The 27,046-nt window shown below is 37.1% G+C and overlaps 1 protein-coding gene across 1 annotated transcript in view; it reads left to right on the top strand.

Moving 5' to 3' along the window:
- MAP3K21 (mitogen-activated protein kinase kinase kinase 21) overlaps window positions 1-27,046 on the top strand; it is a 60,359-nt gene that overhangs the window by 18,786 nt on the left and 14,527 nt on the right. Inside the window, exons 3-5 of the mRNA XM_016188066.2 lie at window positions 12,815-12,963; window positions 14,720-14,895; window positions 23,007-23,247. Coding sequence (XP_016043552.1) covers window positions 12,815-12,963; window positions 14,720-14,895; window positions 23,007-23,247 — 566 coding nt within the window. The remainder of the gene's footprint in view (window positions 1-12,814; window positions 12,964-14,719; window positions 14,896-23,006; window positions 23,248-27,046) is intronic.

The following is a 27,046-nucleotide window of genomic DNA, read 5'->3' as shown; positions in this document are numbered from 1 at the left end:
TTGTATTTATCAGTTAATAGGCCTTTGGGCTGTTTCTACTTTGGTGCTATTCTGAAAAATAGCTCAAAAATATCCATGAACCAGTTTTTGTGACATATTTTCAGTTGTCAGGAATATGTAGCTAGGAATGAAATTTCTGGATCAAATGGTAATGTTATAAGTAAATGGTTAAGGAACATTGTACTAGTTGGACTAGTTTCTAAAGAAGTAGCACTAGTTTTAATTCCTACCAAATATGTATAAAGATTGTAATTTATTTGCATTCTTACCAATACTCAGTATCTGATTTTTAAAAAAAAATATTTATTCCCTTTTGTTGCCCTTGTTGTTTTATTGTTGTAGTTATTATTGTTGTCGTCATTGTTGGATAGGACAAAGAGAAATGGAAAGAGGAGGGGAAGACAGAGAGGGGGAGAGAAAGACACCTGCAGACCTGCTTCACCTCCTGTGAAGCGACTCCCTTTCAGGTGGGGAGCCAGGGGCTCGAACTGGGATCCTTACACAGGTCCTTGCTCTTTGCTCCACCTGTGCTTAACCTGCTGTGCTACCGCCCAACTCCTGGTATCTGACTTTTTAATTATAAACATTTGAATAGTGATGGGCTATCTCACTGTGATTAAAATTTCACATATACTTTTATCTTTTTTATTCTTTCTTTGATTCTTTTTCCCCTTTCCCTAAGGGGAAACTAGAACTGAAAGAGGAAATGTCCATATCTGATCTGACAAAACCAGATCTGTTTTCTACATTCATGATCACCATTAATTGTCATCTTTTCCCCCCTCCATTTTATAGAACAGAGAGAAACTGAGAGGTGAGGCCTGTAGCATTTACTTCACTGTTCATGAAGCTTTCCCCATGTAGGTGGGAACTGGGGGCTTGAATTTGGCTCCATATACTTGGTGATATGTGTGTTCAACTGGGCACACTACTGCCTGGCCCTACCACACAGTTTTTAGATTCCTATAGCCCTGTATTTCGGTTGGAGATCCAGCAGTGTGATGCTGTCATTCTTGTTCATTTTTCTTAGTGTTTTCTCAGTGATTCTAAGCATCTTTTGGTTCCATGTGTATGTGTATTTTGTTCCATTCCCTTATAGAAATTCAGTGGGACTTTTCTTGTGATTACACTGAATCAGTATGTTGCACTAGGTAGGATGGTCATTTTATTGATGCTAATTTTTACAGTTAAAGAGCATGGCCTATCTTTCTGATTCTATATATTTTTCTAGGTCCTTTAATAGTGACTTGGTTTTCTGTGTACAAGTCTTTTACCTTCTTAAGTTTATTTATAGATATTTAGTTCTTTTTACTGTAAATGTAAGTGGGATTATTTCTGAATTTCTTCTTCTATTTACTATTGACATAAAGAATTGCCACATATTTTAAAAATAATAATCTTTAAATTTATTGTTGGTGATTTAAAAATGATTAAAAAGATTGTAAGATAACAGGGGTACAATATCATACAGTTCCCACCACCAAAGTTCCGGGTCCCATCCTTTCCATTTGGAAACTTTCCGATTCTTTATCCCTCTGGGAGTATGGACCAAAGACCTTTATGGAGTGCGGAAGGTGAGAGGTCTGGATTCTGTAATTGCTTCTCCACTGAACATGGACATTGACAGATAAATCTATGACCTCAGTCTGTTTCTATCTTTTTCTAGGGGGGTAGGGCTCTGGAGAGGTGAGGTTCGAGACACTTTGGTGAGGTTGTCTGCCTAGGGAAGTCTGGATGGCTTCATAGTAGCTTCTGCAACTTGGTGGCTGAAAGACAGATATAAAACAGGACAAATTGTTTAATAAACAGGAGCCCAATGGTAGGAATAGAGCAGATGAAATTAGGGAAGAAGCTAGGAGTCTATTTTAGACTCAGGGTCTATTTTAGACTCAGGTTCCTCAGGGTCCATGACTATACTAATTTTTGCCCAAGCCTGACAGCTAAATGCAGATAGACTGAAAGTATTATCTAGGAAGGTGGTATCAGAGTTGAGAATAGGATTAGAAAGCTGGATTAGGGCAGAAAGTAGCTCCCAAATATGAGGAAAGTAGTATATAAATACCATTGACTGATAATCCCATCAATCTGACCTAGGGCCCGTATCTATTTATATTTAGCCTAGGAGCCTGTGTAACCTCTGAATCCCTGTCAGTTTGAGTTCACAGTCCGTGGTTATAGCTAGGCTGCGCTCATTTCAGCACCAGTCTTCCTCTAGTGCCATAGTAAGTTGACCCAGCATCCCTTTGGAGAGTGGGGCAGTCCCTACCATTGCTGCTCTACACTGAGTGAAAGGTCCTGGAGATGCCCACAGGCCTGGTGTTATGATGACAATCCTGATGCAAGTGGCCAATGATGGTAGAAAGAGGGATCTATTCCCACATCATATGTGGGAATCCATGGATTCTCTGACTAGAGCCCCAAATGATGTGGAGGCCTGGAATTGACCAGAAAGGCCATAAGTTAAGTGACCCATTCTTTTGCCCTTATCCAGCTTTTGTAGTCTTTACTTTATCTGACGACATTAGACTTAAAATGACTGAGGGAAGTGAAGTAGGGTGTAAGAGAGGAGAGTGTCTAGACCCAAGTAATAAATATTTGGTAATTATTTTATGGTATCTTCTTTAGGTCTTTCTACTTGCTTGCCGGATTTATTGAGTCTGTCTACCCAAATGAGATTATTGAACACTTTTACTTTGAGGTATATAATTTACCCTAATTTATGGATTCATGTGCACATGTGTCTTGTCCCTTAGGCCCGGGTCTACATATAGGGTCTGTAACTCTTTTTTTTTTTAATTTTTTATAAGTGACTTAATAGTGATTTACAAAATTACAAGATAACAGGGGTACAACTCCACACTATCCCCACAACCAGAGTTCTGGATCCCCAGTCCTTCCATTGTAAGCTAGAGCAATTTTCCCAAGGCTGTAGATATGGGCTATTATTTCTATAACTATCTGTCTATATTTGTATAAATTACCCTCCCCCTCTTTTAAAAATTTCTTTATTGGAGGATTAATGGTTTACAGTCAACAGTAAAATACAATAGTTTATACATGTGTGACATTTCATTGTTTTCCACATAACAATTCCACCCCTACTAGGTCCCCCTCTGCTGTCATGTTCCAGGACCAGAAAAGCCCCCCCCCCCCACTTCCCAGAGTCTTGTACTTTGGTGCAATATACCTACTCCAGTCCAAGTTCTGCTAATATTTTCCCTTCTGATCTTGTTTTTCATCTATGAATGAAATCATCCCATATTCATCCTTCTCTTTCTGACTTATCTCACTTAACATGATTCCTTCAAGCTCCATCCAAGATGAGGTGAAGGAGGTGAATTCATCATTTTTTTTTATTTTTTATTTTATTTATTTATTCCCTTTTGTTGCACTTGTTGTTTTATTGTTGGAATTATTATTGATGTCGTTGTTGGATAGGACAGAGAGAAATGGAGAGAGGAGGGGAAAACAGAGAGGGGGAGAGAAAGACAGACACCTGCAGACCTGCTTCACCGCCTGTGAAGGGACCTGCCTGCAGGTGGGGAGCCGAGGGCTCGAACCGGGATCCTGATGCCGGTCCTTGAGCTTAGCGCCACCTGTGCTTAACCCGCTGCGCTACAGCCCAACTCCCGAATTCATCATTTTTAATAGCTGTGTAGTATTACTCGTGTATATAGACCACAACTTACTCAGCCACTCATCTGTTGTTGAATACCTGAATTGCTTCCAGGTTTTGGCTATTACAAATTGTGCTACTATGAACATAGGTATACACAAGTCTTTTTGGATGGTTATGTTTGATTTGTTGGGATATATCCCCACGAGAGGAATTGCTGGGTCATAGGGTAGGTTCACTTCTAGCCTTCTGAGAGTTCTCCAGACTGTTCTCCACAGAGGTTGGACTAATTTATATTCCCACCAGCAGTGCAGGAGGGTTCCTTTGGCCCACAACGTCTCTAGCATTTTTTGCTACTGCCTTTCTGATGTATGATAATCTCACAGATTGAAGTGTTATCTCATTGTTGTCTTTCCCCCCACCCTTTTTTTTAAGGTCCCATCTTCTCTTCCTTTCCAAATCAGACATACACCTAATACTACATCCAAATGCCCCTCCCTTTTTCTTTTTCTCTCTCATCAGTTCCTGGTGGAGTTGAAATTCAGAGCACTCTGGTCATCCCCCTATCATTTTTCACCCACTGGGAGTATTGATCAAAATTATTTTTGGTGTGCAGAAGATGGGAGTTCTGGTTCTATAATTGCTTCTCAGCTGAGCACGAGCATTGGCTGGTGGATCCACACCCCCAGACTGTTTTTATATGTCTGTAGGGGGGCAGGGCTCTGGAACAGTAAGGTTCCAAGATACATTGGTGAGGTTTTCAGGCCAGGGAAGTCAGGATGGCTTCATAGTAGCATCTTCAACTTGGTGGCTGAAAGGCAGCAAGATACAAAATAGGATAAAATGATTAATAAACAGGAGAGAAAATATAGGAGTAGAGCAGATGAAAATAGGCATCTTATGGTGGAAAGAAGCTAGCATGTTCATTCTAAGCATGTTCCTAGGGACCCACAACTATTGTAGTTTTTGCTTGAGTTTGATAGCTAACATGGAGTTGGATAAAAATAGTGTCTGAGAAGATGGTGTCAGATTGGAGAAAAGGGCTAGGGAATTGGATTAGGGCATAGAGTAGCTCCCATTTTTTAAAGATATCTATGAATAAAATTAACTGTTTACCCTTTTCACCTGACCCAGAGCCTGTATATTTAGCACAAGAGCCTATGTAATCTCTGAGTCCCTATTGGTCTGAGCTCGCAGTTTTTGGCTACAGCAGGGAAAATTGTAGGCTGCACTCATTTCAGGACCAGTCTCCTTTGAGTGGCAGGGCAGGATAACCCAACCTCTCTTCAGAGAGTGGAACAGTCCCTACAATTGCTGCTTGATGGTGAGGGCAAGGTCCTGGGAAAGCCCACAGAGGGCTTATGATGACATTCCTGCTGGAAGTGACCATTGATGGCAGGGAGAAGGATCTATTAGAAGTCTAGACTCATCACATCTATATGAGAATTGAAGGATTTCCTGATGAGGGCACCGGATGAAGGGACGGTATGATATTGGGCCTGCCACTGTTAGGGAATGTACCATTTGTAATGGAACTAGTTAGTATCATGTGTTAGGAGAGGTCTCACCAGATTATCGGAATTTGAGGGTTGACATTTTAGGCTTGATGTCTCTGGATATAATCTGAAGTGAAATGTGGCATGGGTACACTGGTTGCATTGCTAATATTAATTTTGTAATCTGCCTCTGTACTATCTCACCTAATCATTTCCATGAACAGGAACTGTCTTTTGAAAATATACATTTTTTTTTTTTTACCAGAGCACTAATCAGCTCTGGTTTATGGTGGTGCAGGGGATTGAACCTGGGACTTTGGAGCCTCAGGCAGGAGAGTCTCTTTGCATAACTATTATGCTATCTACCCCTGCCCGAAAATATACATTTTCTATATATAATATCAGTTACCATGTTTAGGACTTCCAAGACTGTTTTGAATTTTGACAATGACAGTAGACAGCTTTCTCTTCATATATCCAAAGAGGGAAAGCTTTCCACTACTTGTCATTATGTCTGATGTCTGATGTTGGCTGTGGGTTTTTTGTGTATAGGCTTCACTAGCTTGAGGAATTTTCTGTCACTACCACTTCATAACAATTTATTCATACATGTGTGTTTTATCTTGTCAAGAGCATTCTCTGTATCTATAGAAGTAATTGTATGATTTTCAAAATTTTCTTTTTGTTGATGTGGTGAATTAAACTTATTTATTTATTTTTGTTAATTCTTCAGGAGTGAGATCCTTTAGCAGGAGAGTTGGTCAATTCTTCTTCTTCTAGCATTTACCAGAGTTGGTCAATGATGTCTGTTGATACCTTTGACTCTTACTAGGTGAATAGTTTACATTACAGTGAGATATCGGGAAAGCTACGACAATGTGTCATGACCTGAAAGAGGACTCAGACAGTGGACAGAAACTGTGTTGAATATGCTTCAGATTTGAAGTTGAAATTGGTGAATATGGCAAAAAAAATTTTTTCTCCTGCTCTAAAAAGTACAGAATGAGTTATTTTTATGATTTATTCTTTATTTTTCACATTTAAAAAATTTCTTTATTAGGGGATTAGTGCTTTACAGTCTACAGTAAATATAATAGTTTGTACATGTATGACTTTCTCAGTTTTTTACATATCAATACAACCCCCACCTAGATCCTCTGCCATCCTGTTCCAGGACCAGGAATAACATATTTTGAATGACACATTCACCCCTGGGGTAAATTCCTCTTAGTTAAGATGTGCAATCTTTTTTTTTTCTTTCTGCCTCTAGGGTTATTGCTGGGTGCTCAGTACCTGGACTATGCATCCACTGCTCCTGGAGGCCATTTGTTTTTCTATTTTGTTGCTATTGGTATTATTGTTGTCATTATTGTTATTGCTGTTGTTCTTGGATAGGACAGAGAGCAATCTAGAGAGGAGGGGAAGACAGAAGAGAAGAGAAAGACACCTACAGACCTGCTTCACCACTTATGAAGCAAGACCCCTGCAGGTGGGGAGCCGGGGCTTGAACTGGAATACTTACACCAGTCCTTGTGCTTCATGCCATGTACGCTTAACCTGGTACACTATCTCTCGGCCCCCAGTGTACAATCTATTTATGTACTGTTGAATCTGGTTTATTAGTATTTTGTTCAGTATTTTAGCATCTTTGTTCATCAGGGACATCATCCTGTAGTGTTCTTTATTTGTTATTGTCTCTTTCCTTGTTCTATGGCATCATAGAAACTGCTGGGGAGTATTCCCATGGCCCTGCTCAAAATAATATTACTTAAGACTTTAGCCATTTAATTTTGTGTGCTTATTTTATAACCTATGATTATAAACAATATGAATATTTTACTATATGTGTATGTTTGTGTTTCATGCATCCTCATCTAACATTAAGCATAGAGAAGAATCACAAAATAAGTAAAAACAAACTAGCAAACAAACAAAATCTCCAAACTAAAAAAACCACCCATACTATGGATCTTCAAATGAATCCAGTTATTTCTCTCTTCTCTCTCCCTTGCCACCCCCATCAGAGCAATGCTCAATTCTGATTATTAGTTGTTCCAGGAATTAAACCTGAAGCTTCTTGTATGCAAGTCTTGCTCACTACTACTGTGCTGCCTCCTCAGCCCCCCATTTAATTTATTTCTAGTTCTTATTTTGCAAGCTTGATTATCTGACTTTGAGTAAAAGCAGCTTATTAGAAGAGAGAGGAGAAATACTACTAGTAGTAAAAGTTGGCAGTTGAAGGTAATATGGATGGGAAGAAAAAAGGCATGAAGTTCAAGGACACTAGAAATTCTTGACTTCTAGAGGCATTTTAATGTTCAGTAGCCAAATATTCTCACATATCTCCAGAATGCATCAGTAAAAATTTGCTAATCTCAGATTATGTAAGGGTGATGAAAGCACATGTCTTTGCTTTAGAAACTCCTTTTTTTAATATCCTCATAAAAATAAGTTTATTCAAGGAACATTGTTTTACTGTGTGTAGTGCTATGGGCTAATTCCTAGTGTAATTTCAAGTGTATTTACTAGTATATTGATAATTCTCTCTTCCTCTCCTTCTTCCTTATACAGTACTAGTAGGGTAACATATACATATTAACCTTTAATTTCTTTTTTTTTAATTCTTATTTATTTATTGGATAGAGAGAGTCAGAAATCAAGAGGGAATGGAGGGATAGAGAGGAAGAGAGACAGAGAGACACATGAAGCACTGCTTCACCACTTGGAAACTTTCCCCCTGTAGGTGGGGACTGGGGCCTCGAGCCTGGGTCCTTGAGCACTGTAACGTACGCTCAACCAGGTGCACCACTACCTGGCCCCTTAACCTTTAATTTACACAGCAATTTTATCATTACCACCATTTTTAAATGTTATATAAATCTCTGTAATTTTTTATTTAGTTTTTTTCACCTTTTAAGTGTTTTATTTATTTTTATTTTATTGGCTAGAGACAGAAATATAGAGGGAAAGGGTGAGAATTCAGAAGAAAAGGGTGAGAGAAAGAGAGACACCTGCAGCACTGTTCCACTCCAGGTGGGGTTTATAGGTAGGTCTTATTTAGAGGTAAAGAATTTTTCCTTTAGCTTTTGCTTATCTGAAAAGCTTTCTTTATTTTTCTTTTTCATTTTACTTTATTATTTTTTTTCTTCTAACCTGATTTAAAACCAAACAGGACAAAGTATTCTTGGGTGAAGTCATTTTCTATTCAAAAGTTTGAATACTTCTTGACAATATATATATATATATATTTTATTTATTCCCTTTTGTTGCCCTTGTTGTTTTATTGTTGTAGTTATTATTGTTGTTGTCGTTGTTGGATAGGACAGAGAGAAATGGAGAGAGGAGGCGAAGACAGAGAGGAGGAGAGAAAGATAGACACCTGCAGACCTGCTTCACCGCCTGTGAAGCGACTCCCCTGCAGGTGGGGAGCCGGGGTTCGAACCGGGATCCTTATGCTGGTCCTTGTGCTTTGCGCCACCTGCGCTTAACCTGCTGCGCTACAGCCCGACTCCCTCTTGACAATATTTTTTAGCCTTTAGAGTTTCTTTTGGGAAATCAATTGATAGTCATTTGGGATTTTCATTATAGGTGACCCTCTTTGTTTTTCTCTAGCAACCTTTAGAACCCTCTCTTTACCAATGTAATTATTACATGCCTTGGGGAAGTTAGGCTTAGATGATTCAGAGCTTTTCAACTTTCCTAGATCTGGGAAATTACTTACTTTAGGGAAATTCTTAGCTAAAACTTCTTCAATGTGAATTCTGTCTCTTTCTCTTTCTCTTGTTCCTACTTTTTCCAGAGCATAGCTGAGCACTGACTTATGGTGGTACTGGGGAGTGAACCTGGGACCTCAGAGCCTCAAGTATGAGTCTTTTGGCATAATTGCTATGCTGCTTCCCCAGCCCTTCTCTCTTATTCTTGTACCTTTACTATGTGAATGTTGTCCCATAACTATTTTATTTTCTTCATTTTAGGGAGGAGCCTATCAAGTTTTTTTTTTTTTTCCAAGCTACTGTCCTGGTCCATCATTATAGGTGCTTTCTTCTGTCTTTCCATTGTGCTTGAGTCTGTCTGTGCAGTGAGTGACCAAAGACTTGGCTCCTAGGAACATTCTTATAAATAGCCTCGCTTCCTTTCACTGTAATGTCCCTACTTTCATCTGCTCTATTCCTATTTCATGGTTCCTGTTTATTAAACAGTTTGCATTTCTCCTTTTTTTGGAGGGGGGCAAGCTCATGTCTATCAGTTCTCTAGACTCCCTATCTGTGTGAATCCTTTATTTCTTTAGTTATTTTACTAAGCATACTCACCTCCAGTTTCATCTATTTTTGTCCCAAAGGACAAAGTGTGTGGTGTGTGTGTGTGTGTGTCTGTGTCTGTGTATTTGACTGCTGAATAATATTTGGTGGGATGTATGTCACATAGCTTCTTTGGTCAGTCATCTGTTGATGGGAACTCAGGCTGCTTCTACTTTTTGACCACTATGAATAATGCTGATATGAATATGTCCCTTTAGATAAGTGTTTATGTATCCTTTGGGTAAATGCTCAAGTGGTGTTGCTGCATCATACATTATTTTCATTTTTGTTTAAAGACTTCCATATCGTTTTCTAAAAGAGCTTCACCAGTTACATTCCTATCTGTTGTTTTCGCCGGGCTGGCTTCACGGGCGGGTAACAGACGACCCGGGACTCATGGCTGGGTTGTACGCAGTATCTCTTTATTCATGCAGAACGCAGCGCAATCTATACCAAGCTATGCTAAACTAAAAACTACAAACAATCTTGTCCTTATAAATATACTAGCCCAGTAGGGTGGGAACAGTATGCAACGCAGAGAGGGTGGAGAGAAAAGTGACTGGTGAAAATCAGGGTATGACAAGGAGAGGGGGCGGAGCAGGCAAGAATTCTACCACTGAACCACCAATGCCCTGGAGGGAGGGTGGTGCTTGTTAACAGAGGTTATGTAAATAGAATACAGTGTTATGTAAATAGAATGCAGGGGGGATTAAACCAAATGAAACAGAAGGGGTTTTTGAAAGCAGAATTAGAAGCATACCAACACCTTTTCTCCACAACCTTGCCAACACCAATCATTTCCTGTTTTGTTGATGTCCATTCTCGCAGGTGTGAAGTGGAATCTCTATTGGTTTATTTTTATTTTCCTTGTTACTGGATTTGAGTCATCAAAGAGTCCTGCCAATGTTTTCCTCTAAATATTTGATGATTTCTGCTTTAACATCCAAATCTTTTATCTATTTGAAGTTTACTTTTGTTCATGGTGAAGCATATTGGTTCAGTTTCATTTTTTAACCCAATCTTCCCAACACCATTTGTTGAAGTGACTCATCTTATTCTATTTAATGTTTTTGCCTCCCCCACCTCCCTTATCATCAATCAGATATTTGTAGATGTGTGGGCTTATTTCTAGGCTTTCAATTCTATTATGCTGCTCAGTATGTCTATTTTGGGACAGTACTAGGAATCCTTGATTACAACACTCTTATGATATAGTTTGAGATCTAGAAGTCTAATGCTTCCATTTTTTTCCCCTTTTTTTCCCAAGATTGTCTTGGTGATCCTAGGTATTTTATGATTGCAGATAAACTTTTGTAGATTTTGTTCTATTCTCTTAAAGAAATTCAGTGACAACATGTTTGAGATGGCATTGAATCTATATATGACTCTGGGGCGAATATGGTCATTTTGACAATGTTAATTCTTCCATTCCAGGAATGTGGTATATCTCCACTTCTTTGTGTTTTTTTTTTCCCCATTTCCTTGAATAGGGACTCATAATGTTCAACACACAAGTATTTTGCATCTTTTTTTATCCCTAAATATTTTATTCTTTTTGCTGTAATCATAAAGGGAACTGATTTCTGAATTCCTTCTTCCGAGTTAATGTTTTCATAGAGAAATGCCACTGACTTTTTTATACATTAATTTGGTAACCTGCCACTTTACTATACTGACTTAATAATATCCAGGAGTTTCCTGCTGGAATTTTTAGTGTTTTATGTGTATACTATGTATCCTCTATAGATATATGTATCACCTGAACATAGTGGCAGTTTTACCTCTTCTCTTCCAATCTACATTCCTTTAATTCCTTTCTCTTGCCTAGTTGATATGGCTAGTACTTCCCAGACTGTTGAATAGTAATGGTTTTGATCATGAAATGAAAGATGCTGGATATTGTCAAAGGTTTCTTCTGCATTTATTTTTATAATTATGTGGTTCTTGGTTTGCCTTTGGTTGTTTTGCTTATTGATTTACACATATTGAACCTGGAATAAATCCCACTTTGTCATGATGTACAGTCTTTTTAATGTAATGTTGTATCTAGTCGGGTAGATTTTGTTCAGTATCTTAGTATCAGGTGTTATAGGTGCTGAGCAGAGACATGGCAACTAATCTGTGATACTTCCAAAACTTAAAACATCTGTACTACTTTGAATGAAGACCTTAAAATCTGATATGAATATATAGTAATATTTGTATTAGTCCTTCATAGTATTTTTCTTTTATATTTAAATTTTAAGATATAGATATACAAAATGACTAGGAAACTGATCAACCTTGGTATATAGTGTTGCTGACAATTGTTTCCATTTAAAAATAAAGTTATTTAGAAAATTTTCTAATGTGTATTTTCTCATTTTTGTTTGTAATTCTTTTTGCCTTTGAAAAACTAAAGCAGCAGTGAGCTTTCATCACTTCTACTGACTGTAGGACTGTTGACTGGCTGCTTCAGTGTTATTATTATTATTTTTTCCTTGAGCACTCATTTCACTTCAACTTATTTCACTACAAAAAATTATGTTGTGGCTTTTCAGCAAGTAAGAGAGATCCCACATTTCCTCCCCTCTCTCCATTACTACTAAGTAATGTGGTGGAAACAGTAATACATCTAAGAGAAGAAGGGACAGGTGGTGGTGCACCTGGTTACAGGCGCAAAAACCTGGGTTCAAGCCCCAGCTCCCTACCTACAGAAAGGAAGCTTCATGAGTGGTGAAAGAAATATTTCAAGTGTCTCTGCCTCTCTCCTCTCTCCTCTCCCTCTTAATTCTCTCTGTTCTATCAATTAAAAAAAAAAGGGAAAAAAAGGCTGCCAGGAGCTGTGGATTCCTTATATACTACATAGTATGTATAGGCACTGACCCCTGCCAATAACTGTGGTGGCAATAATAAAGTAAAATAAAATAAGAAATGTAAAGGGAAGAAAGATGAACATCTCCAAAAACTATTTCAAAATAGTTATTAAGTGTCATTCTAGCTCAGTCCTGTGGTGTTTAGTCTGATATTCCTGTAGGGCTAGAATCTTGTCCTCACAATCTTTAGGAGATTATATCTACATGTGGAAGAAAAAAAAATGGAAGAAGAAACATTAAAACAATCACATTGTTCTTAAAAGCATGACCTATTTAATACTGTTCATAAGATTGTGTATTCATTAAGTAAGTTGAATTCCTGTGAATTACTAATGCACAGTTTCTGGAAAGGGGTGCATTTGAGTGTGTAAGAGATATTAACTGAAGAGTGTAGCCTTTTCCTTGGAATAATGACCATTTGTGGGATGTACTGGAAGATGAAAAATTTTGTTAGAAGCTGGAGGAAGGTGCTGGTGATGGATAGTAGGCCATTTGTGTCTGGAAAGATACCCTTTAACCTATTTAACCTCATGAACATTTTCATTCCAGCTATGGGGTGCTGCTGTGGGAACTGCTCACAGGAGAAGTTCCATATCGTGGTATTGATGGTCTTGCTGTGGCTTATGGAGTAGCAGTCAATAAACTCACTTTGCCCATTCCATCCACTTGCCCTGAGCCTTTTGCCAAGCTCATGAAAGGTATTTGTACATCTGTATTTGTTTGTGTCTGAGGACAAAGGGACTTGCTAATTCATATTTTAATCAAAATATCAATATCTTTCATTTTAATTTCCAAATAATTTTAAGTAAGTAAACTTTTTAAAAAGTATTTTATTTTATTGGACAGAAAAAGAGAGAAAGGGAGGGAGACAGAGAGAGTGAGACAGACAGACAGACAGACAGACCTGCAGTACTGTTTTAGTTCTTGTGAAGCTTCCACCTTGCAAGTGGGAACCAGGTGCTTGAACCCAGGTTCTTGTGCACTTAATTGGCTGTGCCACTACCTGACATCATTATATTAAGAAGTAGAAATCTTGTCTTTGGCCCCAGATATAAAGCAGGGATTTGATGGACTTATGCATTGATGTATAAAATTCAGTTGCATAGTGATCAAGTTTTCATCAACTGCACTATTAAGAGTTCAAATGTAGTATTAAATTGGCTCTAGATCTGCTGGTTTAAATTCTGCCTAATAACTTATACTGTTAAAAACAGTTTTAAACAGCATGATTTTGTCATGATCTTATCTGTGCTGTTTTTTGTCTTTAATTTTTTACAGGCTTTTTTTAAGTGGTTTTATTTTTTTATTATCTTTATTTGTTTATTGGATAGAGACAGTCAGAAATTGAGAGGGAAAGAAGGGAGAGTGTGAGAGACAGAGAGACATCTGGAGCACTGCTTCACCACTTCTGAAACTTTCCCGCTGCAGGTGGGGGCTGGGGGCTCGAACCTGGGTCCTTGAGCATTGTAACATGTGCGCTCAACCAGGTGCGCCACCACATGGCCCCGTCTCTTTTTTGTTATTATTTAATTATTTATTTAAGAGAGGAGACATTAATAAAACCATAGGATAGGAGGGGTACTACTCCACACAATTCCCACCACCCGATCTCCATATCCTATCCCCTCTCCTGATAGCTTTCCCATTCTGTATCTCTCTGGGAGCATGGACCCAGGGTTGTTGTGGGTTGCAGAAGGTGGAAGGTCTGACTTCTGTAATTGCTTCCCTGCTGAACATGGGCGTTGACTGTTAGATCCATACTCCCAGTCTGCCTCTCTTTCCCTAGTAAGGTGGGTCTCTGGGGAAGCGGAGCTCCAGGACACATTGGTGGGGTCATCAGTCCAGGGAAGTCTGGTCGGCATCCTGCTGGCCTCTGGAACCTGGTTGCTGAAAAGAGAGTTAACACAAAAATAAACAAATTGTTGAACAATTATGGACTTTTTTTTTTTTTTTAACAGAGCACTGTTCAGCTCTGATTTATGGCTGTGCAGGGGATTGAACCTGGGACTTTGGGGCCTCAGTCATGAGAGTCTGTTTGCATAACCATTATGCTATCTACCCTCTGCCCTGATCTTTGTTTTTTAAAAATAGTGATTTTTTTTAATAAGAAACCAGTTATCTTACTTCATCCTTATCTTATTTTTATACATTCTCTTATGATTATTTCAGACTCTAGTTTCCTTGGCTTGAGTTAATAGAATTTCTTTATCTGACCAGGGCATTTTAACACAGTCTGTGGTCATTCATGGAAAACACATGAACACATAATGTTATGTGGTAAGGCAAGTTTTATCTAATAGTAACTGTGTATGTCACAGACATGAGTCTATAAAATAAAACTTTCAAAATTATTATCAGAAGGTTCTTAAAATCTTTAGCAGGCGCTATCAGCATGGTCTGGATAATTTGAACTTTGCTGAGAAATGGAGTTAAAGTGACTTGTGTTTATTTTAGAATGCTGGCAACAGGACCCTCATATTCGTCCATCATTTGCTGCAATTCTGGAACAACTGATGGCTATTGAAGGGGCAGTTATGACTGAAATGCCCCAAGAATCTTTTCATTCCATGCAAGATGATTGGAAACTGGAAATTCAACAAATGTTTGATGAACTGAGAACTAAAGAAAAGGTGAGAGAAATATTCTTAACTGCATACTATAGTCATAGCTAAGAACATTCCAAAAATGAGAGCTAGGGATCTAAAGGAACTAATGTCTAAAATGTTTTCAGATAATATTGATTCTTGCTTTCTCATTATAACAAAAATAGAACGATACTTGACATGTTATTAGGAGAAAGTAACCTTTTACTAGGGGCATTTTTCTATGTTTTTTAAAAAGGGAATTCCTTGGTAATCCCACTGTATGAATTAATTAGCTTCATTTACTGTCAGTTTTTGTCATTTTGTTCATTTCTTTCCCCATTATCATTTTCTAAACCAGGAGATTTTATATTAAGTTCTAGACTTAGACTGTTTTACTATTAAGTACTTTACTTTAGTAATGCATCTATAACATGAGTGTTTTTGAAATAGCTTTCTATTAATTATTACCTATAAAGATTACCAGAACTCCTTGATATATCATATAATATTCTATAATCAACAATCACTGTCTCAAAGATATTGTCTAACAATTTTTACTTATGCTTTTTAAAGCCTGTTTGGTGCTAGTGCCCTTGCCTTTTTCATACTCCCCCCCTTTATCTCCAAGGTACTGCTTTGCTGGAGAAACAGGGAAAATGTTTGATTTCTGAACTTTTTTGCTACCAGGATTATTGCTAGAGTTCAGTGACTGCATGATTCCACTGCTCCCAGCAGTCATTTTTTTTCTTTCCTTTATTCTGATTGAAATACAGAGAAAAAAAAGGGGGGAGGGAGAAAAATAGAACACCATTCTATCTCCACCCCCTCAGGTGGAGACCTGGTACTTGAATGCCCAGGTCCACATGCATAATAACTGCATACATTTTACCGGGTACATCATTACCCTGTCCATCAACTTTTTAATAGAATGAATAAAACTGAATATATATATATATATATATATATAGCTATGAGTATATATATGGTTCTGGGGATTGGACTTAGAGCCTCAGGCATCTGTCCTGAACTCAGTTCACTGAATAATTTTTTCGGACACAGGGAAATTGATAGGGATGGCAGAGGGAGAGAGAAAGTGAGACACCTGCAGCACTGCTTCACTACTTGTGTAACTTCCACCATTCAGTGGGAACCAGGGGCTTGAACCTGGGTCCTTATACATTGTGACATTTTTGCTCTGTAAGATATGCCACCACCTGGTTCCCTTGTCTATGTATTAAAAAAAAAAAACTTAATTCAGCCTTAAGAAAATTAAAAATAGGGGCCAGGTGGTGCTCATCTGGTTGAGCACACATGTTACAATGCCCAAGGACTCAGGTTCGAGCCCCCTGTTCCCACTCGCAAGGGAAAAGCTTTGTGACTAGTGAAGGTGTAGGTGTCTCTCTGCTCCCTCCCTATCATTCCCTACCCTCTTGATTCTGGTTGTCACTATCCAATAAATAAAAGTTTTTTTTAAAAAAAGAAGTAAATCTTTAAAAAAAAAATAAAATAAAATTCAACCTTAAGTTGAATTTTAAGTTGAAGTTCACCCCCCCCCCAGGGGGCTGAGTGGTAGCACAGAGGGTTAAATGCACATGGCTTGAAGGGCAAGGACCAGCATAAGAATCCTGGTTCCAGCCTCCAGCTCCCCACCTGCAGTGGGGGTGGGGTGTGGGGTGGGGGGTGGTGTCTTTTCGCTGGTGGTGAAACAGGTCTTCAGGTGTCTATCTTTCTCTCTCCCTCTCTGTCTTCCCCTCCTCTCTTGATTTCTCTTTGTCCTATCCAACATTAACAGCAATGGCAACAGTAACAACAAGGGCAACAAAATGGGAAAAATGGCCTCCAGGAGCAGTGGATTCATAGTGCAGGAACCGAGGGTTATTGCTGAAGGAAAAAAAAAAAACAACTCTAATTGGAACACAACCTAGTTGGGAAGTCATTTCATTTAGCATAGTCATTTCCTGGCTGGCAATAAACAAATTAGCAGGTTCAAGGCATGGTTCTGTACTATAATGACATTACTAAGTTTTTAAAGATATTTTATAATACTTTAAAATTTTGATAAAGCATGGTTTATTCTAGACATCTGGAGTATATAGTTCATTAGTGTAGTAAATCCTGTGGTACATGCAATGAATATAATAGTGGTTTATTTATTTATTTATTTTTTTGTCATTACTGAGGCTTCACCACTTGGACATTGTTGACAAGTTTTAAAAAGAAGCTTGCACTTTCTTGGCAACATTTTCAAACCAAATATTAAAACAGTTATTTACAGTTACCATCACCTACTCATTACTTCTTTTCTCCTCTATGTACCCTCCTTCCTTCTTTCTTCTTTCCTTCCTTCTTTCATCTTTCCTTCTTTCTTTCTTTCTTTCTCTGTTATTATTTTTTTCTTTTCTTTTTGTTAATGGCATTACTGTTCTCTTAGGTGCCAGTTTAGGTTTTTGAAGATATTTCAGATGGTCTCCTTTCTGATAGGAGACAAAGACCATCAGAGGTAATTCACCCCCTAATTCCTGTTGTCTGTACTATCAGCTGTGTCCCTGCTGTAGCATCCTACCTGGTTACTCTGCATCTAGCCTTGCTTCTTTAACTTACACCCTCACCACTTGCAGTAGCCTCTCTAAATGCAAATTTGAGTAATTTTGGTCCAGTGGCTATTTCCCTTATTAACTTCATTTTTCCTAGTATACTTAGCCTCATTTTGTTTCCATCATCCTGAATTCCTTTCATGTCCATGATGCCATATTCTTGACCTTGTCTAAATCCTTTCCTCTGTAAGGAATACTCCCCCTTCCTAGCTTTTCCCCTCCTACATTTGCTGCCTCCTACACTCTCCATTCTTCCTTTCTATACTCTACTCTGCCAGATAATCTGTTCTCAGGCAGCCCCCCTGCTCTGATGCTGTGGTCTATTTACATAATCATTGTTTTGCCTGAGGCCTGCCCTGCCTGCAGGGTATTGGTTAATCTCACTGGTTAGAACCTTCACAACAGTTGCTATGGAAGCTTTCTACCTTCGCATTCTTTTCTCACCTCCTCTCCTAGCCATTTCCTTTTCCCACTTGCCACTTCTGGTTAAAGATATATATATATATATATATATATATATATATATATATATATATATATATATATATATATATATATACATTGTCTTTGATGAGTAAAGGCATTGCAATGCGTTCCTGCTCCACCATGAGTTCCTGGTCTCTCTCCTGCATCACTGAGTAAGCAGTAGCCCGGGTTGGCTCCGGTGGAGTTCTCTCCAACCCAGAGAGCACATAGCCAGGAATAAGCTCCCACGAAGCTAGCCCAGCAATCTGTGTCATAATATCCTGCCCTTTTTTTTTTATCACCACTGGCACCAGATCAGACTTTATCATTTGCTTCTTTAATCCTTCTTCATCTGCCTATTTTGCTAGATAATAAGTCCCTAAGCTATATTATTTCATTCTTAGTCACTTTCACCCACAGCATTTTTAAAAGTACTTGGAACAAAGTACTATGCATTAAATTATCTCACTAATGTTTCTTAATATGCTCCTGGTGTGTGTTCTAATAGGTGAGAAATATTAACAGCTATAGTCATTGTTATTATTACTATGTTGAGTGAAAAGGGAATTTTAAAATATATAAATGTTATTAATTCTGTTATGGGTCTTATGCTATACAAGTGGTATGCAGCTTTTTTGTTTAACATCTCATATACTCTTGAGAAATTCTGACACATATGTACAAGGAGATTAACATAGTATATTTATGCATTGTTTCCAATAGTGGGAATTGGCAATATTTGCCTATAAATGAATAATTGCCTAAACTATTAATATTTGTATAGTGGAAAAACATATGGAAGTTAAAAATGAATAAGCTTTAACTGCATATTTCAATATGGATAAATCCTAAACATACTATTGGGTTAAAAAGGGGAACTGCAGAAAAACACATTACATACCATTTATGTAAATTCATATAACACATGAAGTAATACTATTCTTATCGACAGAAAAGACTGAAGGTATAAACAGGAAAAAGTACAAGTCAACTATAGAACAGCAGATCTGTAGAGGAAAAAAGATAGGATTAGAGTATGACCATGTAGAAATCTGAAAAAGATGGAGTAACAAATTAGCATCTTCTAATTATCAATGGTAAGTAGATAGGCAATTGTTATTTTTTCCAATTGTAGTCTATTCTAAACATTTTTTAAGTAATCAAAAGTAAAAGTTTAAAAAAATGCTAATTCTAATGTTATTTTTTCCCCTAAAGTTACTTTTTCAAGTAGTAAACCTATAGGTTTTCAATGATCTTCCTAAGGTTTTTCAATTTGTAAGTCTAAATATATTAAAACAGACAAGTGTAATCTTAGACTTTGACACTGGCAAGTAAGTACATAGAGTTATACTTTAGTGTTTAGAACACAGCCACAGTGTCACATGTGATTTGGGGCATCAGGTCTTAAAAGCCTCCTAAGAAAAATGCCTAGGAAAACAGAAGGTGACAGTGAATAAAATGGAACAGAAATGGATGGTGAATGCAGGAGTTTCCCTTAAATTTTGGAAGGTCTTTCAAAGTAGTTGAGGGAGGAAATGTATTTCATATTGTTTCAAAGTTCAGAAGCGGTATATGATGAATAATTTCCCAGGGATTAAAATTTGGTCTCTGAATCCACACTTTGGTTTTCTCCTGCTGTTCCACTTCCTTCCCTCAAGGAATTCAAGTAAATTGAAGCAGATTTTTAAAAGTAAAAAAATAAAAAAAGGGTATCCCCCCTTCCTTTTTTAATTGAATTTTTAGTTGAATGCCAAAAATCCATAGCAGTCTAGAAAAGTGTGGTTAAGAGCAAGCCAGACAGCCTGATTAGAACTGGGACTTTGCCATTTGCTGAGTGTTTTCTTTGCTTTTCCCATTAAACATCACAACCATGCACTCTTTCTCAGGGATGATGTTATGGCTTGAATGAATAATATACAGAAAATGTTCAGAACAGTACTTGTGGCTTAAAGTTAGGTGCTAAGTGAGTGTTAATTGTTAGCCTCAGAACAATGGGAAGCAGTGACTTTGATTGAAGGGTGGAGGGGAAAGCAGGTCCTGGCAACTACCACTATTCCCTAGCCAAGGCTCTTGGGAAGCCTGGCTCTGAGCAGTAATGCTTGAAAATGACTGACTGAATTACTGTTTAAATCTTGAAGTTATTTGAAAGGATTACTGCCAGTAATATTATTGATGTGTTTCTCAAATACATTTTGTTGACTCAGAAAGCTTCTCTATCAAAAAATGATAAAATATCTTATTAAACATTTACCCAAATTGGTTTCAGAAGTTCTAAAAGTAGATCTTTAAGAGTAAAGCCATCAGGGACTTTAGGGAACAGGAAAGCACTCTGTATAATATAGTAGTTGCCTTTGAATTTCTTTTACATATGGATTTCATGTGCAACTTGAAAATCAACATTTGTAGATTGATTTACAAGTAAGGAAATTTTAATACATGTGCTACTCAAAGATTTCTAATTGCAACTTTTTCTTGATTGGGTAAGAAGCAGTGTATGTGCTCTATCTCACTTTCTTCTTCACTGGTTACTGAGATAGGAGGCATCAGGTTTGGGATTAATGGTCAGTAACATGGCTGTGTCCTTTGTTATTCAGTAAACTGTAACCTCCATAGATACTAGTTCCTTACCAAATTCCTGGCTTCTTATCTCTGTGTGTCTGTCTTTTTGTGTGTTAGGTATGTACCCCTGTCTTTGAATCACTATATGAAGGCATGCCACATTAATGATTAACATCTACTGCCAGGAATCTGGATTTGTCATTAGTAGAATGGTCTGTGCTGGGCAATTAAACAATGTTATAACTTAGTAATCTCAGCTACCAGAAGAATTTGTTGTGTTCTTTATGAGTACAGGGTATTCAGAAGGGGTGCTAATACCCCAAACCTTTTTTCCCCCTCTTTGAATGTTTTAAAGTTTAACACAGAAAAGAATCCTTTAGCTGTATTTTTTTATCTTATTTACTTTTCTCTTATAAAATCATAGACAATTTTTTTTTACTTAGGTTCATTGCAAGGGGACTTCATATTTTAGCATAGGACCTGGAATTAAAAAATGGTTTCTTACTCAGTTACTGTAGAAATAGTAAACAATTGAACTAGTCTAATTGAACTTGATAAGCCTTATCTCTCATATATTTTATGTCACTAAAATTAAATTGGTCTCCACACCACTGAAAAATTGGTATTTTAAAACTAGTCATTTAAAACTCCAAACTATCTTAGCAAAAAAGCAGATAGTGATGTTAGAGAATAAATTTGAAGAATGCTTCAAGGGTGAATGCCAGTCCATTTTTTTTAATTGCTGTTAATTCAGGGTGAATTTGAGCTGAGTAAATAAATTAATACTGTTTTATAGATACTCTGTCTCTAGTAATAACATGTTTAGTTGTGTAAGGATGCATTTATTTCTGTTAATGTCCAGTTATAATTGACTGATAGCCTTCACTTACTCTTTGAACCCTGTGTAAGAAGTCCCAAGAGATCAGTAGATTTGACATTTCAGTTCCATGGGTCAGATTTACTAATTTTCTTCATGGGGCTTATGTAAACTATGACTAGCTTTTTTAAAAATGATAAATTATTTGTACAGTGCACAAAGCTATGAGATTTGTTTTCACAAACATTCACCATAATCTAAGATTAAATTTGAAACAATGAAAATAAAAGTTTGCAAATGTCATGATTTCCAGTTGTTACTTTGATTTAGTGGTAGGGTAGTCTAGGAGAGAACTGTTCAGCAGTAAAAGGAAAATTACGGTTTGGGTAAAGAACACAGCGTCCTACAGAAAAATTGAAATGATAAAGTGATTTTAAAGCTTTATAGGAAATCAGAGGTACATCCATAAAAAGGAAGAACTTTAGAGTTCTCAATTTTACAGTTGAATAATTTTTCTCTAAAGGAATAAAACAAAAGCATTCTATTTCTTAGATCAAAAATTCTAAATCAAGAGGATGTTAGATTTCAATCACTACCATGTCAGATGGATGTTTATTAGCTAATTCATGAGGTGCTTTACCTAAATCTGTGGTATCCTGAAAAATTCTTTGTATAATAAGTATGTTCCTATAACATTTAATGTTTTTTTAAATATTTATTTATTTATTCCCTTTTGTTGCCCTTTTTGTTTTATTGTAGTTATTCTTGTTGTCGTTGTTGGATAGGACAGAGAGAAATGGAGGTAGGAGGGGAAGATAGAGAGGGGGAGAGAAAGACACCTGCAGACCTGCTTCACCGCCTGTGAAGTGACTCCCCTGCAGGTGGGGAGCTGGGAGCTCAAACCAGGATCCTTAGATCCTTAGCCCTTGTGCTTTGCACCATATGCACCTCTCTCTGTCTCTGCTCCCTCCCCCTCCCAGCTTCCCCCTCCCCCTCTTTCTGGAGTTGTGACTTTATGCATATATGATTTCACTGCTCCAGAACACTTTTACATTCAGCTAGAGAAAAAGACACCAGAGGCCTGGAGCTTCATCTGGTGTTGCAGGACCTTCCATGTGGTGCCAGGATATGATCCTTGGCTGCATACATGTCAAGGCATGTGCCCTACCTGGCAAGCTATGTCTATGTCTATTTTAATTTCTGACCGGCCTTCAGCAAACTGCTAGCTTAATTTTTTCCCATTTAATCTCTACCAAGGTATTTTAAATCTGTAAGCAAATTCCTAAATGCCCTGTGGAAGTCCCTAAGTTAAGAAATATGAACTGTAGCCCTTTGTAACTAGAATAATTACCCCTTCTTTAGTCAAACTTTAACTTTAGACTTTTACCTTAAAATGGACCTTTTACATTTGCACTGTTTTGCTGTAAGTTTTTGTACATTTTATATGTCACATGATTATAAAAATGAGAGAGAGGGAATTATTAAAACCAGCTTTAAAGTTTTATGATAACCATTTTTAGCACTGTAGAACTGAAAGAACAAACTGAAGTATGTGCAAACACTTTGGTTTTCATTTACATCAGTAATGTTCTAAAATTTTAGCTTCTTTTAACTGCAAGAAGGTCTGTCCTGTGAGAATTTGAATGACCAGGTAGTGGAATATCAGGAAGACTAACTTGGTTGTTTGTTTATGTTGGTTGTTTTGATTATGTTTGCCTCAGGAACTTCGATCACGAGAAGAGGAGTTAACGAGAGCAGCCCTTCAGCAGAAGTCTCAGGAGGAACTGCTGAAGCGTCGTGAACAGCAGCTTGCAGAACGCGAGATTGATGTGCTGGAGCGTGAGCTGAATATTATGATATTCCAGTTAAACCAAGAAAAGCCAAAAGTAAAGAAGAGGAAGGGGAAGTTTAAGCGAAGTCGTTTAAAACTCAAAGATGGACATAGAATCAGTTTACCTTCAGGTATGATTTTGTTCTCAGGTTTCATAAGATTTTGATCTTTCATTCCTATAATTATTTTACCAGAGCTGGGAAATAAGAATTATAAACATTAAAGGAATAAGCATCTTAGATTGCTTGCTTCAGTTCATGACTGTAATATATGACTTAGTAAGTTTTCACATATGAAACAGGGTAAGTGGTGTATTCATTCACTGCAAGCTGAATACTTATTTATATTTGTTTTGTGTTTGTATGTGTCTGTTTTAATATATTACTGGAGATAGTAATATTATATTTTATATATTATATTTATATTATATATTATTTATATAATATATTAAATATATTACTAAACATATATAATATATTTAATATATTACGGGAGATACTGAAGATAGACTCAGGGTCTCAAGCATGTACATTATCAATGAATCATCCCCCCTTTTTTCCCCTCTATTTTTAGTGTGAGAAAGCATGTTGTAAGTTACAAAGGAGCAAAGTTTCACTCCACCATCTTTGGAGTTTGCCTTGCTGGTCCAACTTGGTGCAGGTTATTGAACCCAGATTCTAGCTAGTCAAGGCATACTGTATATAAATGAACTACCGCCCTGGCCTGGCATATTGAATGTTTTACTCAGTATGTTTTCACACTGATTTATTATTTTTGAAATTAGGGTTCACATTTAGCTGATTGCATTGAACCAGCATAACAGTGAACTGTGATAGTTTTGAACAGTAAAATCTGCTTCTATAAGAATCTACAATATTGTCTTATAAAAACAATACAAAATATTTGGAAGCTCTGTCTCAAACTGTTGTTTGTCATAAAAGTCCAGTTTCTGGCATGTGGTAGTCATGAGTGCGTGCTATGTACATTATTCAGTATTTGGTTTGATAATGTAAGACTGAACTATTAGCCCTTTTTTTGTTTCTTTTATTGGAGGGATTACATTAAATACAGTTGTTGATACATGTGTAAAATTTCTCAATTTTCTGAAAAACACTTTCATCCCCAGCCTAGGTCTTCCTCCACCATCATGCACCAGGACCTGACAGCCCCATTAACTTCCAGAGTCCTTTGCTTTGGCACAATACATCAAAACCAGTTTAAGTTCTGCTTTGTGTTCCCCCTTTCCTTATTTCTCAACTTCTGTCTGTGAGTGAGATCATCCCATATTCACCCTGCTCATTCTGAGGAAAAAATAGGTTATTTTTCAAATTATCTTCTGATGCTGCCTTTAACTGATGTATAAGCTGGAGGTCCTGTGACTGGATTCTCTTCTGTTTAGAAATTATTTAAAACAGCCTATTTTATTTGTCATGAGTGGTCTGCTTTGAAGTATAGATAATTGAATTCAGAAACACTCAATGTGAGTTTTCTTTCTCAGTTATGTCATCATTCTTCTGTGTTGTGACTATGTTACCATAATTAATACTCACTGATTCTATTGGAAAACTTTGGAGGCAGGTAACTAATAAAAACCTGATTGGAAATAAATAGGAGGAAGTTAATCATTCCAGTGATTCTTTATCTTCTGTAGCAGAATAGTTGAGTATCTCAGGATTCCTGAGGGCAAACTTGTCATTTTTGTTTTTTGTTTTTTCTTTTTAAGTGTGCTTGGTTAATCCCTTACATTTATTATTCTAGACAGACAAATATTTGCCTATTTTGCTAAATTTGTATTATTCTGTTTTTTTGAAGCTAGAGGGATCTTTTAATTAAATGTCTATTTATCTTGTGGCATTTAATAAAATAGTCTAGTTAAAACATAATCTGTTATAATCCAAGTACATGATCACAAGCACACATGCATAATTTGCTTGCACAATCTCCTGAGTAGAACATGCGTTCAAGATCTGAAGGGAAGAATGACAACTAAAAGAATACTTTTTTTTTCCTTAAGGAATTATGCTTAATATAAGAGAAAGTAACTACTTGTCCCTTAAATTCCAGAAATTTATCTGAAATCAGTAGTATTATTTTCTATCAAATTCCTTTATTTTCTAATTTTACAGTGTAGACTTTAATACATAGGCATAGCCTCTCATTTCCTCTTCATTGGTGTCTAGGAGACACAACAAGATCCCAAATGTCCTCTCATCCTTCTCCCTCCCTCCTTCCCCAGAGTCCTTTGCTTTGGTGAAATATACCACACAGTCTTTTGGGGGAGGACAACCTGGAGGTGTTGCAATAGAGTAAAGCATTGGACTCAAAAGCCTAACATCCTAAGTTTGTTCCCCAGTATCCCATGTTACAGAGTAATGCTTTATATTTTTCTCTCTCATTAATAAATAAGTGAAAAACAATTTAAAATTATTTTAGGGTTAGGAGATAGCTAATTCAGTAGTGCCAACTGTTTATTGTGCTCTAGGACCTAGATTTGAGATCCTGATCACCCTATTAGAACACCATGCACAAGCTTTGCCAGCAGTGGACTGGTACTGTGATGTTTCTCCTCTCAATGTCTTTCTTTCCCTCTCTGTCTCAATTTCTGTATAGGGAAAAGGAAAAAAAGAAAAAAGGGTTGGGTGGTAGAGCATCTGGTTAAGCAAGGACCCTTTCTTATGCCCTCAGTTCCCACTTGCAGGGAGCAAGATTCACAATGAAATGGAAATAGTGCTGCAGATCTCTCTCTCTCTCTCTCTCTCTCTCTCTCTCCATATATATATTCAAAATAAAAAAAAATAATAATGAAAAAAAGTCACTGGGAGTGCTAGGATGACACAGCCAGGAAGCCCCAACAAAGCCCTGGTGACAGTGGTGATAGTCAGGTAGTCAAGAGAAAAAAAAAACCAAAACTATTCGAGTTACCGAATCTGTTAATACTACCAACATACTGAATTCTGAATTGCTATGAAGAACTTTAGAAAGATCTTCAGTAATCGCTCAGAACATAGTTGAAACTAGTTCAAACTGGCCCCTAATATTTGTGCCTAAGATTTTTCAAAAATTTGTCATTGAACATAGTTTTCAAATTATTACAGTTTTGCCCTTCACAATTACTAATGGAAACATTCAATCTTATGGCTGTTTATAGCTTTGGTGACATGTTTTGGTAACTCAGATGTTCTCTAACTCAAATTTGCAGCTGACAATCCTTCACAGGGTAACAACCACATAAGGAAAATAGATGCTTATTACAAAAATAAAACAATATAATAGAACACAAAAATTTTTTTTTTCAAATTATACTTTTTCTTTTGTCATCATTTGAGGCTTCACTACTCTAGGCTAACTTTTTCAGATACAAAGACAGAAGGTACCACAGCACCATAGCTTTCTCCAGTGCTCTAGGGAACAGGCTCAAATCTGAGTGTATGTTTTGTAAAGCAGGCAGTCCATCCACATGGACTGTTTTTTATGATCCTAAATTATGTATTGGAATTTCTTGAAATTTTCAGAAAAAGGAGGAATGACCACAGGTATTTTTATACTGTCACCACATTATATTTCTTCTTTTGTATCATGTGTATTTAAAATTAGGGTTGTTTCCTTAAAACATCAAGAATAAGGCAAAGAAAATGTAAAGCCTAATAAATTAAGACACACCAAATGTTAAAAGCAGGAAAGGAACTACTTGGGGAACTGCAGCCTTCTCAGCCTGAAATGCTAGTGGCAGTGTAGATAAAGAGAACAAAAAGAATTACTAATGTGTATTCAGTATTTATTAGGCCCTGAGCGCTGGTCAGGAGTGTTTTTCTCATGTCCTTGTACTTAATATTTTCTAGATAGGCATAATGCTTTTCTCATATTTTTGTAAATAGAGGTACTGAATTGAAAGGAGGTTGATTTCCCAAAATTCATGTGTTTGATAAGTAA

The sequence above is a fragment of the Erinaceus europaeus genome, chromosome 6 (genome assembly GCF_950295315.1).
Source record: "Erinaceus europaeus chromosome 6, mEriEur2.1, whole genome shotgun sequence".
Classification (NCBI taxonomy): Eukaryota; Metazoa; Chordata; class Mammalia; order Eulipotyphla; family Erinaceidae; genus Erinaceus; species Erinaceus europaeus.
Note: the sequence above shows the minus strand (reverse complement) of the source record. Positions and strands in the feature narration are given on the sequence as shown.